The following is an 11525-nucleotide window of genomic DNA, read 5'->3' on the forward strand; positions in this document are numbered from 1 at the left end:
ACGAATTCAAGTGTACTGTTACTTGATGGCTGTGGTGATGATGGACTAATTATTCCATGGAATCTAAAAATTACAGTGATTGGATCGAGCAGAAACGGGAACTTTCGTGATTGACGGTGTGACTAGTTTTGTTTAAAATTCTGACTCAAACTAAGATTTTTACATTGTTTCATTTTTCATTATTTTCCTAAAATGAACATGATATGATGATATATATAAACAATGCCAGATTGAAGGTAAAGGATGCTTCATAATACGCTGAAATAATGAGGGGTTTATAAAAAAATTGTATAAAGAAAATCAATAACCAATTTACAGGTTTTCAGGTATTACGAGCTAGAAAAGAACACAAAAAACTATCTTCACGTAAGGTTCATAGGATTGTGTAACAAAAATCAGATTGCGTCTTTATACTGTAAAGAATTTACGGAAGGAAGAGCGAAGGGAAGCAGAAAAGAATAAAATAGCGGAAAAGAAATGGAAATTGAAAAAGAAATGTGATATGATTTGAAAGGTGTCATGAGCGGATTATATGGCGGAGAAATGTAAAGAATTATTGACCCCAATCATGGATAAAATTAAATACGGCTACCCCTTCCAAAAAAACACACTGTCATACATGCAAATCAAATACACAAAACAAACAAACTTATGCATAATAATTTGTAGGTCTTATACAGTCATGATATTCCAGGGTCTCGGGAGTTGAGATGTTTGGGTTTGCAAATTACTACCCTATATCTAACACGTTCCAAAATAGTCTAAAACGGATAGGCCCCGATCGATCGGAGGGGGGGGGGAAGCAACAGGACCCGGGAGTTTCTCCCAAGTATCTTACGTGAAGATATGCCTATACCGAAGATTGTTGATGGGAACATAGGCGGCGGAAGCGGGGGGGGGGGGGGGGGGCCGGCCCCCCTAAATTTTTTTGTTGATAATCTTTTTCTTTTTTTTCTTAATTGTCAATTTTTTTTCCTGCGTGATCCCCCCTAAATTCACGTGGACCCCCCTGAAACGTGTGTTGCCCCCCCCCCTAAAATTTAGGTTGATGACCTTTTTTTTTCCTTGTCAAAAATTTTAGGTAAGCAACTCCTAAAATTTAGGTTGATAACCCTTTTTTGTGGGCGCTTGTCAAATTTTTTACCTGTGTCCATGAAAATTCAGGTGGACACCCCCTAAATTTTTTGGCTTCCGCCGCCAATGGATGGGATGATCTTTGTTGGGGGAGCTCGTGGAGAACGTAAACACACAAACACGATGGTGGATGATGAAGTTTCCATGTCAGGGGCACGGGGGGGGGGGGTGGAGGAGGGGAGGTCACTGCCTTTCGGGCTGCCTTTATTCCCAGCTATGTTCCGTGCATGTAAACATGCACATCGACATATCATGACAAGAGTTGCGCTCGGATACATACATGGAGCTATATTCAGTGCATTCGCCTCTTTTATCGTCCATATCAGTTTATCTCGATCGAACCAGTCGACGGACGTTTGCTATATCGTGACCAGGTAAAAGAGAATAATCAAGAACCACAAGGACGTATTGTAGTTTATGCAAAGGTAAAGCAAAGAACAGAAAGGTAATTTTGGGGGGAGGGGCACAATATAGCTTCTGGAAAATCACACTCCATCCCTCCATGATCCACATAACCAAAAAAAAAAAAAAAAAAATCCCTACTCAACACTGTACGCAGCTCTGGGATTCTTCATGTATTTGTAGACCTGGCCGTTATTTAGCGTTATTTTCTGTTGCCGTTTTATTTGCTACTAATTTATGTCGCCAAAATATAAATTCATCAAAATCCCATGGTCTATCCATAGAGCTATTGGTCTATCATTCGAGGCATACATGTGGCTTGACCCAGGCTATAGCATATACAAAATGTACAGACCAAAGGCGGAATGGACACTCACGAGTTCGACACCTGACAGTACATTAGATTCCCCAATGAAATGCAAGCGATACACACACAACTAAACCCTTTCACCATAGAGCTATTACAGACTTCAAGGCACATGCGCTTATCACACAGAGCGGACACCGAGAGAACACAGACCCCCCCCCAACAAACTTCGAACACAACAGATCACGGAGAACTGAATTCCGCCGTGGTAAGCTCCGCCTACTTTCTTACATACATCACAAGGTGGCGCTATATAATATCGATTTAAATTGGACACAGAATCATGAATCAACCGTCGAGAAGTGCATTTTTCTCTTCAAACATTGCCTCAGATTTTCAGTTTTTAAAAACACTTCCGAATATGTTATGATCCCAAACTTTCACATGGGTATTTTTGAGTTGTTAGTCGAATGTTCATAACATTTTCAAAGAGCAATATGATAATTTTTTAAATTGCTCACAAAGTTAAATATTCCCTTTAATACACTGTCGCACATATGCCTGTTTGTATTAGTGATTATCAGAATCAGTTTTTAGCTAAGATTTCATGATTTCACAGAGAAAAGGTTATTTCAGTGTACCAGTACTAGATCTATGACAATATGGTGGCATTTAACCTTGATTTTAATGACTTTCTCATGAAGTAATTGCTGCAACTATTTTCTTTTACCTTTAAGCTTGATCTGTGCATTAAATGTAACAATGATAAAGAGATTATTTATTTGCCAATTTGAAGATTAAGATAATGCTTAGATAATTTATTATTCAAGAATTTTGATAACTTCATGCTTACATGTAAATGATCAATCTATTTGTTTTTGTTTAGGTTTTGACGAAAGAATATTACACCATGCAGTCTTCGGGGGAGAGAAGGGCTACTGAATTAGAAGCACAGTTATCTGAATTGAAATCAAAGCTAGAGACGTATGAGAAACTAGAGAAAGAACTTGATGATGTAGTAATGCAGGCTGCCGAATGTAAGTACAGATTACTTAAAATATTACTGCATTTGCTTTATGCATAACGTGCTAAATCATCAGGTAGGATAACTCATTTTGATAAGATTCCCCCATGAACATTCTCATAAGATTTTTGTTTCCATGAGGGGTATCAAGTCGAAGCAGCAGGTTTGGTGTTTGGCGAGACATTAAATTTTTTTTTTGACCATTTAGAATTTAAGACAGCTTTTCTATCAAAGACTTTCGCATAAAGTATCACGATCAAGACATGATAAAATCAGTATTTGATTAAAAACTTCATGCAAGTGGACAAAATAATGGTAATATCTTGACTCTTTCATTCGTGGCAAGACTCAATCTCTTTCTCGACTTAAGAGCTGCATAATGAGCAGAATGTAGGGATGAAAATACACATGCAGTTAATTTGTTGCTGATTTATTGGAACAATCGCAAACTCCATAGCCAGTGGTATATCAAGGAAGAAACACATCTAGGCCATGCCCCCCTCCCCTTTAAGAGGTATAACAAATATTGGCTAGGGGAATATGTGATGCATACGCAACTGAGGACCTTTTTCTTTTTCTTTCCTTTTTTTTTTCTTGTCAAATTTTTCCTGACCTAAATCACCATTAATTGGGAGTGAAGACTTCCATTTGGGGGGGGGGGGGGCTTATTAATATTTTTTCTGTACAAATATGCCCCCTCTTAAAAATTTTGGATTTGCCCCTGACTATAGTATTTGTTTAGTTCACACAATCACATTGTAGATCAGAAACATTGTATTTTTTGTTGTTTATTTGATTTGATTTGATTTATTCATCACAGATGACCAATCTGATGAGGCTGAGAAGGTTCTGTTTTCATATGGCTATGGAGCAAATGTGCCCTCTACAGCAAAAAGGAGATTACAGCACAGGTATGACTGATTATTTTTTTAGTTGTTATTATTATAATTATTATTGTTATCATTATTATTATTAGAAGTAGTAGTAGTAGGAGTAGTAGAAGTAGTAGTAGTAGTAGCAGTAGTAGTTGTTGTTGTAGAAGTAGTTGTATAAGTAGTTGTATATAATATTTCTTATTTTATTTTATATACCTGTTTATTCATTTATTTTATTTATTTAATTATTTATTCATTCATTCATTTCATTTCATTTTTTATTTTATTTTTGAGGGGGTTAATTAGCTGGGAGTACAGTATTCTCTGATTTCACAATGTATAGCAGTTTTTAATTATATCAAGATGAATCATTTGAACATTAATAGGAGCTAATGCAAACCATACTCATTGGACTTCCTTCACATCCTATTTACTGATATTAATGAATATTATTTTGTATGTCAAAGTGCATTATCCAGAGTTCTTAAAGCTGTACCCCTCAGAAGACCAAGGAAAATACAAAGGATGAAATGTCAGCTATGTACCTGGCTTTGTAGAGCTATGTTTCATCATCGGTCTTTATTACCTTCTCTCATATTTATTATTATTTCTCTCTTTACTAGTGTTCATCTGGCGAGGAGAGTTCTTAGCTTAGAAAGGATTAATACATCACTGAAGAAGGATATTGAGAGAAGAGAGACAAAGATACAACAACTAGGAGAGGAGGTGATTTAGAACATGATGATGATGAGGAGGAGGATGAGGATTATGATTGTGATGGTGATGATGAGGAGGAGAAGGAGGATAATGGTGACAATGATGATAATGGTGATGGTGGTGATGATGATGTTGATCGTGATAATGATGATGATAATAGTGATAATGATGGGTATGATGATGATGATGATCATCATCGTCATGATGGAGATGATGATGGTGATGATGATGGTACTGATGGTAGTGGTGGTGGTTGTGATGATGATAATGATGATTATGGTGATGATGATGGTGATGGTGGTAATGGTGATGATGATACGGATGTTAGTGATAATGATCATAATAACAATAAATAACAACCATAATGTTAACCCTATCTAGGCCGGGGTATTTTGGGAGTTCCTATGGGCCTCCCAGGCCCCCCCTAAGATCTCGGCCGTCGACCGCGCGATCGCGCCGAAAATTGGCACGCGGGTTACCTGGGACATAATCTACAAGATTATATAGTAATTTATTTCATGCGAATCGCTATTAAGTGATTATGCTAATTTATGCGTAATTAGTATGCGAAATCATACTTTTTCCTCTAACTCCCTAAATAAAGCTCCAAATGTACTAATTTTTGGTATAGAAACTCTTTGTGGTGTCCTTAGCAAGTGTACATGAAAAAAATTGTGATATCAAATCATTTTCTTATGTATTATATTGTTTTTTGCAATTTCTTATGTATTTCTTTGTTTTTTGACTTTTTTTCATTGTTTTTTCAATGAAATTTGTTGGGGACTCTTCTGTGATCATAAAAAGCATAAAATGAATACATTTAGACTAGCAAAACTAAAAATAATCATACATTTATGAATTTTGGTTGAAAGCACAATTTGCATTGACTTTGTACACGAAATCACGTTTTTGAGCCATTTTCGGTCTGACATGCACTTACTCAATGTTACGTAATTTCGGAACCACGTACCCGGGTGACGCAAAATTGGTCTCAAAAGTTGCGCAAGACTTGAAAGTAAAAAGTCAGCGAGCGGCGCGGTCAAAAAATTTCGCACGGCGAAAAATATCGCGCGATTCGTTGAGGGGGGGCCTCCGAGGCCCCCCCCCCGGCCTAGATAGGGTTAATGATGATAATGAATATAATGTTAATGATGATAGAAACAATGATAGTAATAACAATTACTTTACTGATATACAACCAATAGCAACAACCACTTTACTGATATAATTTACTACAAAATGTTGCTCATTCTCCTGAAGACGGCAATAACAAACTTGTAAAACCTTCGAGTCAGGATGGTCCTTTTCAGAATCAACATTTGCCCATGGAAGATGCATGGTGTTTCGTGAAACCCACTACAAAATCATAATGATAATGATGATAATAGTATTCATAATGATGGTGATGATGAAATAATGATATTAATAATGATGATAGCAATAATGTAATAATTCGAAAATACAAAACCACAGCTAGTGTATACTCTACTGTGCTGGGATGTATGTAATGATGCTGAATTTAAAGTTCTATTTAACCAGGTTCATGTTCATTACCACTTTACTGATATCATTTACTGTATTTGTTTTGACATTCTAGCTCTCCAAGGCTACCGGTCTATTGGATCAAGCCCAGCAGCCCTATAATTATTTGATTGATAGTATCAGGTCTAAAGACCAACAGATCAGCAAACACAAAGACCACATCACAAGTGCCTCCGAAGATATCAGGTAGGTTACCCATTACATCAGCGGATGATGATAGATGGGATGATAAGGATACAATGATGGATGATGATGATGAGGAGGACGATGATGATGATAGTGGTGGTGGTGGTGATGATGATATGATGATGTGAATGAGGAGGACGATGACAATGATGATGGTGATGATAATGGTGGTGGTGGCGATGATGATGATGATGATAAATGGGAACAGAGCTGCCAAGTAGTACTGATTTGCAGTATTAAGTACTGAAAAGTGAGAAGAATACTGATAGTTTCATGTAGAATACTGATTTCTAAAGTTTCAGTTGTATGTGTGGTTCTATGATATTTTTAAAAATACTGATTTCCTCACCGAAATAGTGATTTTCAGCTTCAAAAATACTGAAATGCTCATTTTCAGGCTGGCAGCTCTGTGGGATGGTAGTGATACAGTGATAAGGAAGGATGATGAGGAGGAGACAAATGAAATGAAAATGATTCAAATGATGATGACATGGAGAAGGAGGAGGATGGAAAAGATGAGTAGGAGGCTGATTCACCAGTCTCTGATTCTTTAAAGTTAACCCTTACTTTGTTTTTGAAGGAAACTGAAAGAAGAACGAGACACTTTGATGAGGGATAAGAATCAACTGGCTGCCGATCTTGAGAGGCTTCTTAACCAGAAAGAGGTAAATGACGGTTTGTGTTCACTTGTTCTAATTGCAAATGGTCTTACCATCATGGTCTACTATCATATTGGTACAATTATTACATAATCCATTTTCTCTTTCTTACTCCCATCAAGTCTAATGCCCAAAATGGTGGAATATCTGCCTTCATCTACTTGCCTTTTCCCTTTAAAAAAATTTAATATTTAGTTCATAAAGAGTTCATCTTTTCATGTAGACCAAGTAGTTAATGGACGAAATGAGTTTAGCCTAACTGGAAATTAGTCAGACAAAGAGGTCATAGATGTCTGAGGGTAGGATACGACCATATGGAATGAGACCAGGTAGGTGTTTCATAAAGCTGTTCGTAAGTTAAGAGCAACTTTAAGAATGACTGGTGATCCTTGTGGTAAATGGTATATTTATTAATAATGGTTAAGCCCGTAAGAAAGAATCACCAGTCGTTCTTAAAGTCGCTCTTAACTTACGAACAGCTTTATGAAACACCCACCAGACCCTAAGTAGACAAAAGGATGCAGACCAAATGGGATGAGACCAAACCCTAAGTAGACAAAAGGATGCAGACCAAATGGGATGAGACCAGACCCTAAGTAGACAAAAGGATGCAGACCAAATGGGATGAGACCAGACCCTAAGTAGACAAAAGGATGCAGACCAAATGGGATGAGACCAGACCCTAAGTAGACAAGAGGATGCAGACCAAATGGGAAGAGACCAGACCTTAAGTAGACAAAAGGATGCAGACCAAATGGGATGAGACCAGACCCTAAGTAGACAAAAGGATGCAGACCAAATGGGATGAGACCAGACCCTAAGTAGACAAAAGGATGCAGACCAAATGGGATGAGACCAGACCCCGAGTAGACAAAAGGATGCAGACCAAATGGGATGAGACCAGACCCTAAGTAGACAAAAGGATGCAGATGAAATGGGATGAGACCAGACCCTAAGTAGACAAAAGGATGCAGACCAAATGGGATGAGACCAGACCCTAAGTAGACAAAAGGATGCAGACCAAATGGGATGAGACCAGACCCTAAGTAGACAAAAGGATGCAGACCAAATGGTTGTGGCTTCCCAAATTCATGTTGTCAAAATTCAGTGGCATCTCTTATTGACCTGAAGTTTTTAGCTGATTTTATGATCTATCAGCAAGAAAGATAAGCTGCCTTCATATTATATCTTCATCATACATTATCAATTTTTAATTTGTATATGATACTTGAAAAAGCAAAAGTGTGCGTGTGTGTGTTTGGGGAAGGCATGAGGTCAATCTAGCTAGAGCTTTTGAACTGTTATTATCCGCAAACTTTTTTATATTTATGTCATAAATTATTTGGGTTATACCTGAATAAGGCTTTGTATTATATCAATGAACTAAAACATTACTTTTTTTTAACTTTACTTTGTGATTCTTCTAATTTTTTTTCGTGGCAGCAAATGGCTCTGATGAAACAAGTTGTTATGAAGCTCAGCCAGCGCGGCAACAAGGAAACACTGCATTACCATGGCAACAAGGAATCCCTGCATCACCATGGCAACAAGGAGTCCCATCACAGTCCAGTCCTTCATGAGAGATTGAGTCGTGACCAGCATCCCGTGTCCAAGAAGATGACCGTTGGTCTGGATGCGGGTGACCTGCCACGACCTACTGTCTTTGTGAGTGATTTATGAAGACGTTATTAAATCCATTGCACAATGCAATATAAATTCAAGTTGTGCTCACAATTTCAAAATGAGTTCATACAGAATCCAATAAGTTGATCACCCAATGACCTGTAGGCATAAATTGAAAAAAAATGTAACTAAGAATTCTGCAAGAAATTGTGTCATTACTGATAAATTAACAAAATGAGGATGACATTTCCAGAGAATTGTTGGGTCTTTTCCAAAGCAGTAATAATACCCTGTCCCACATGTGCTTATCTGTGTTGCCAATTTCCATTGTGATTGTTTTTCAGCTTATATTCCATGATTTCACAAAGTTTAGTTTATGCAAATGAACCAGATATAGATCTATGATGACAAAGTGACCATTTATTCATGAAATCAGTGTGAATTATATCTACTTTCTTTACGCACCTTTGATAATGATATAATGTATATAAAATTTATACAGCGCTTTATACGTAAGTTTCAAAGTGCTAAGAGAGAAGGGGGGACAAGAATGCAAGATATCTCAGTAAATTAAGAACAACAAAGGAGCTGAAAATGAAAATGCCATTACGAAATATTAATTATACGTACAAATAAAGAGATAATCGGTGAATACACAACTTAAATATAATTGGTCGATAATCATGTATGTAAATCAAAATAATCCTAATAACGAAGCTTACAATCCGACTTAAAAAAAATCTGAACACAATATAAAATGCAAATTAACTAAGGGGATAATTTCATACAGAACACAAAAGAAGCGAAAAATAGGCAAGTGAAACTTATTAAAAGAGGTGGGATCTCATCTGTGTTGCCAATTTGATGTACAACATATGTAGCACATGGGAATATATGTTATAACTATTACCTGAAAGAGGCATTCTCGATATAAGGTATAAATTTGTATTCTACCTGTGTCTAATTGATTAACTGAACACACAATTTGTCACAATGGCCCAGTCGGGGTTCAGCTGTATGGCTAGGGACCATAACATTCATACACCCCTCCTCCACAAAATATGTCGTTTTCCTATTGTGCCTCTGTACTAAAAAATTATCATCCACAATTGATACCCATATTATCATAACTGATCAAACCCAAGCGCAAGATTGTGTATGCGTTAAGTGTGCATGGTGCGTTCCTGCTTGTTAACAATTTATGTCGCAATTACTTAGCAAGGATTACAGTACTCTATCAGGATCATGAAAAACCACAAATGCATGGGGGTCGATCCGCTCACGCTTTCTATTCATTAGGGGAAGATGGCGCTTTGTATCATTACGTAATATCCCGCCAAATGAATAAAACTTTCTGTGGATCGACCCCCATGCATGAATCAGTAGTACCGACAGGAAAACAGGCATATCAACTGCTCAAAATAATAACCTGAATTACACATGATGCAGCTGTAGGTGAATGTGATGATAATATTGACTTTAATGATATGGAATTTTTGGGAGAGACCACACTCTCTCCATAGACACATACATGTATTGCCCTCTCCAAGACTCGGGGGTAATATGAGACTACTTTTGGTGTTAATAGTGTCTCACTCAAAGCCAGTCAATGTTATACATATTAAGTGTTATAACATGGATAACCAGTGACCTATGTGCAATTAAAAGTAATTTGAAAAGTGAGAAATAGTGGAGAACCAATTTTGTGTGAGAGATGATGCATTTTTAATATTCCATGTTGATTTTCTCAATATATAAGTGACAAAGTAATTAATAATCATGTTTATTCAATTAATTTTTGTTTATTCTAATAGACGAAGAGCCAAGACTCACAGTGGTATGATAAGCTGAAAGAACGCAACACCAACAGAGGAACTCGTAAAAATACGTGGAAAGAAGGAACGTGACAGAGAAGTATGATCAGAAGCTATCAGAAAGATTTCATGGAAAATTTTGTTGGTGGTTGTCTGAACATCATGTCAATGAATACGACATTCCAAAACTGATTTCAAGAAAATCAAGTCTGAACTTTACCTTTTATTCCACTGTGGAAAGCTATATTAGGAATTCATTTCTTGAAATGTACATGACAGGAATAACCAAGATCTATTTTTAAAAGTTGTATCTTTATCTTTACTCAAAATCAAGGATTTAGGAGATATAGCAACAGATACATATAGCAATGTACATGCTTGAAATTTTGGTTTGAGTGACTTAGATTTCCTCTGTACAAAATGCCATAGGGAATGAATGATGACGAAATGATGGTATTGTTACTGATAATGCACAGGATTCTAATGGCTCCATATTTGCTTAAAGCCTGTATGAAGCTTTGGTTAATGTGCAATAATGTGAATTATTTGAATTTCACCTTTGAGGATACTTGGCACCCTCTCTGTGCTGTTTTTATTTTTTTCTTTCAAGAAGGAGCCATTTCAACATGTATTAAATTTAGAAGTAAATTTACCAATCAGAGAGTTACAAGCAAGAATGGTTATTCCAGAGCTGCCAAGTAGTACTGATTTTCCGTATTTAGTACTGAAAATAGAGAAGAATACTGATGGTTTCTTGCAAAATACTGATTTCTTAAGTTTCAGTTTGTGTGTTGTCCTATGGTATTCCTGTGAAAATACTAATTTCCTCACTAAAATACTGATTTCCAGCCTTGAAAATACTGAAATGTTCATGTTCAGGTTGGCAGCTCTGTTATTCCCTGAAATATGCCCATGCCATTCCATGCTTGGCATCCGAAAAGCAAGTGGCTTGTATGAGAATTGATCATGCAAATGGAGAAAGGCGTGACAGTTGATGATACCTACTATGCCATGGAAGTTACCCCTAATTCATCACCATGGGGTTTTTGTGGGGGGGGGGCTTTTCTTTTCAAGAATGTACCGCATTGCACAGCTCATGGCAAGTACAGAAAAAAAGGTACCTGTGCAGGTACTATGTGAGAAGTATGCAGGACAGACTCATAGATGAGTTTTATTTCAACATTATTGCTCTATCTCTCTCTCTCTCTTCTCACCCCCCCCCCCCCTGCTTAGACCCATAGT

At 37.0% G+C, this 11525-nt stretch overlaps 1 protein-coding gene across 1 annotated transcript in view; it reads left to right on the forward strand.

Annotated features, from left to right (window-relative positions):
• LOC121429980 (progesterone-induced-blocking factor 1-like) overlaps window positions 1-10823 on the forward strand; it is a 29435-nt gene extending 18612 nt beyond the window's left edge. The window contains exons 10-16 of the mRNA XM_041627249.1: window positions 2730-2880; window positions 3688-3778; window positions 4366-4468; window positions 6057-6187; window positions 6768-6852; window positions 8290-8511; window positions 10284-10823. Coding sequence (XP_041483183.1) covers window positions 2730-2880; window positions 3688-3778; window positions 4366-4468; window positions 6057-6187; window positions 6768-6852; window positions 8290-8511; window positions 10284-10376 — 876 coding nt within the window. The 3' untranslated portion in view covers window positions 10377-10823. The remainder of the gene's footprint in view (window positions 1-2729; window positions 2881-3687; window positions 3779-4365; window positions 4469-6056; window positions 6188-6767; window positions 6853-8289; window positions 8512-10283) is intronic.
• Window positions 10824-11525: the final 702 nt, after the last annotated feature.

Source organism: Lytechinus variegatus, chromosome 16, assembly GCF_018143015.1.
Source record: "Lytechinus variegatus isolate NC3 chromosome 16, Lvar_3.0, whole genome shotgun sequence".
NCBI classification, from domain to species: domain Eukaryota; kingdom Metazoa; phylum Echinodermata; class Echinoidea; order Temnopleuroida; family Toxopneustidae; genus Lytechinus; species Lytechinus variegatus.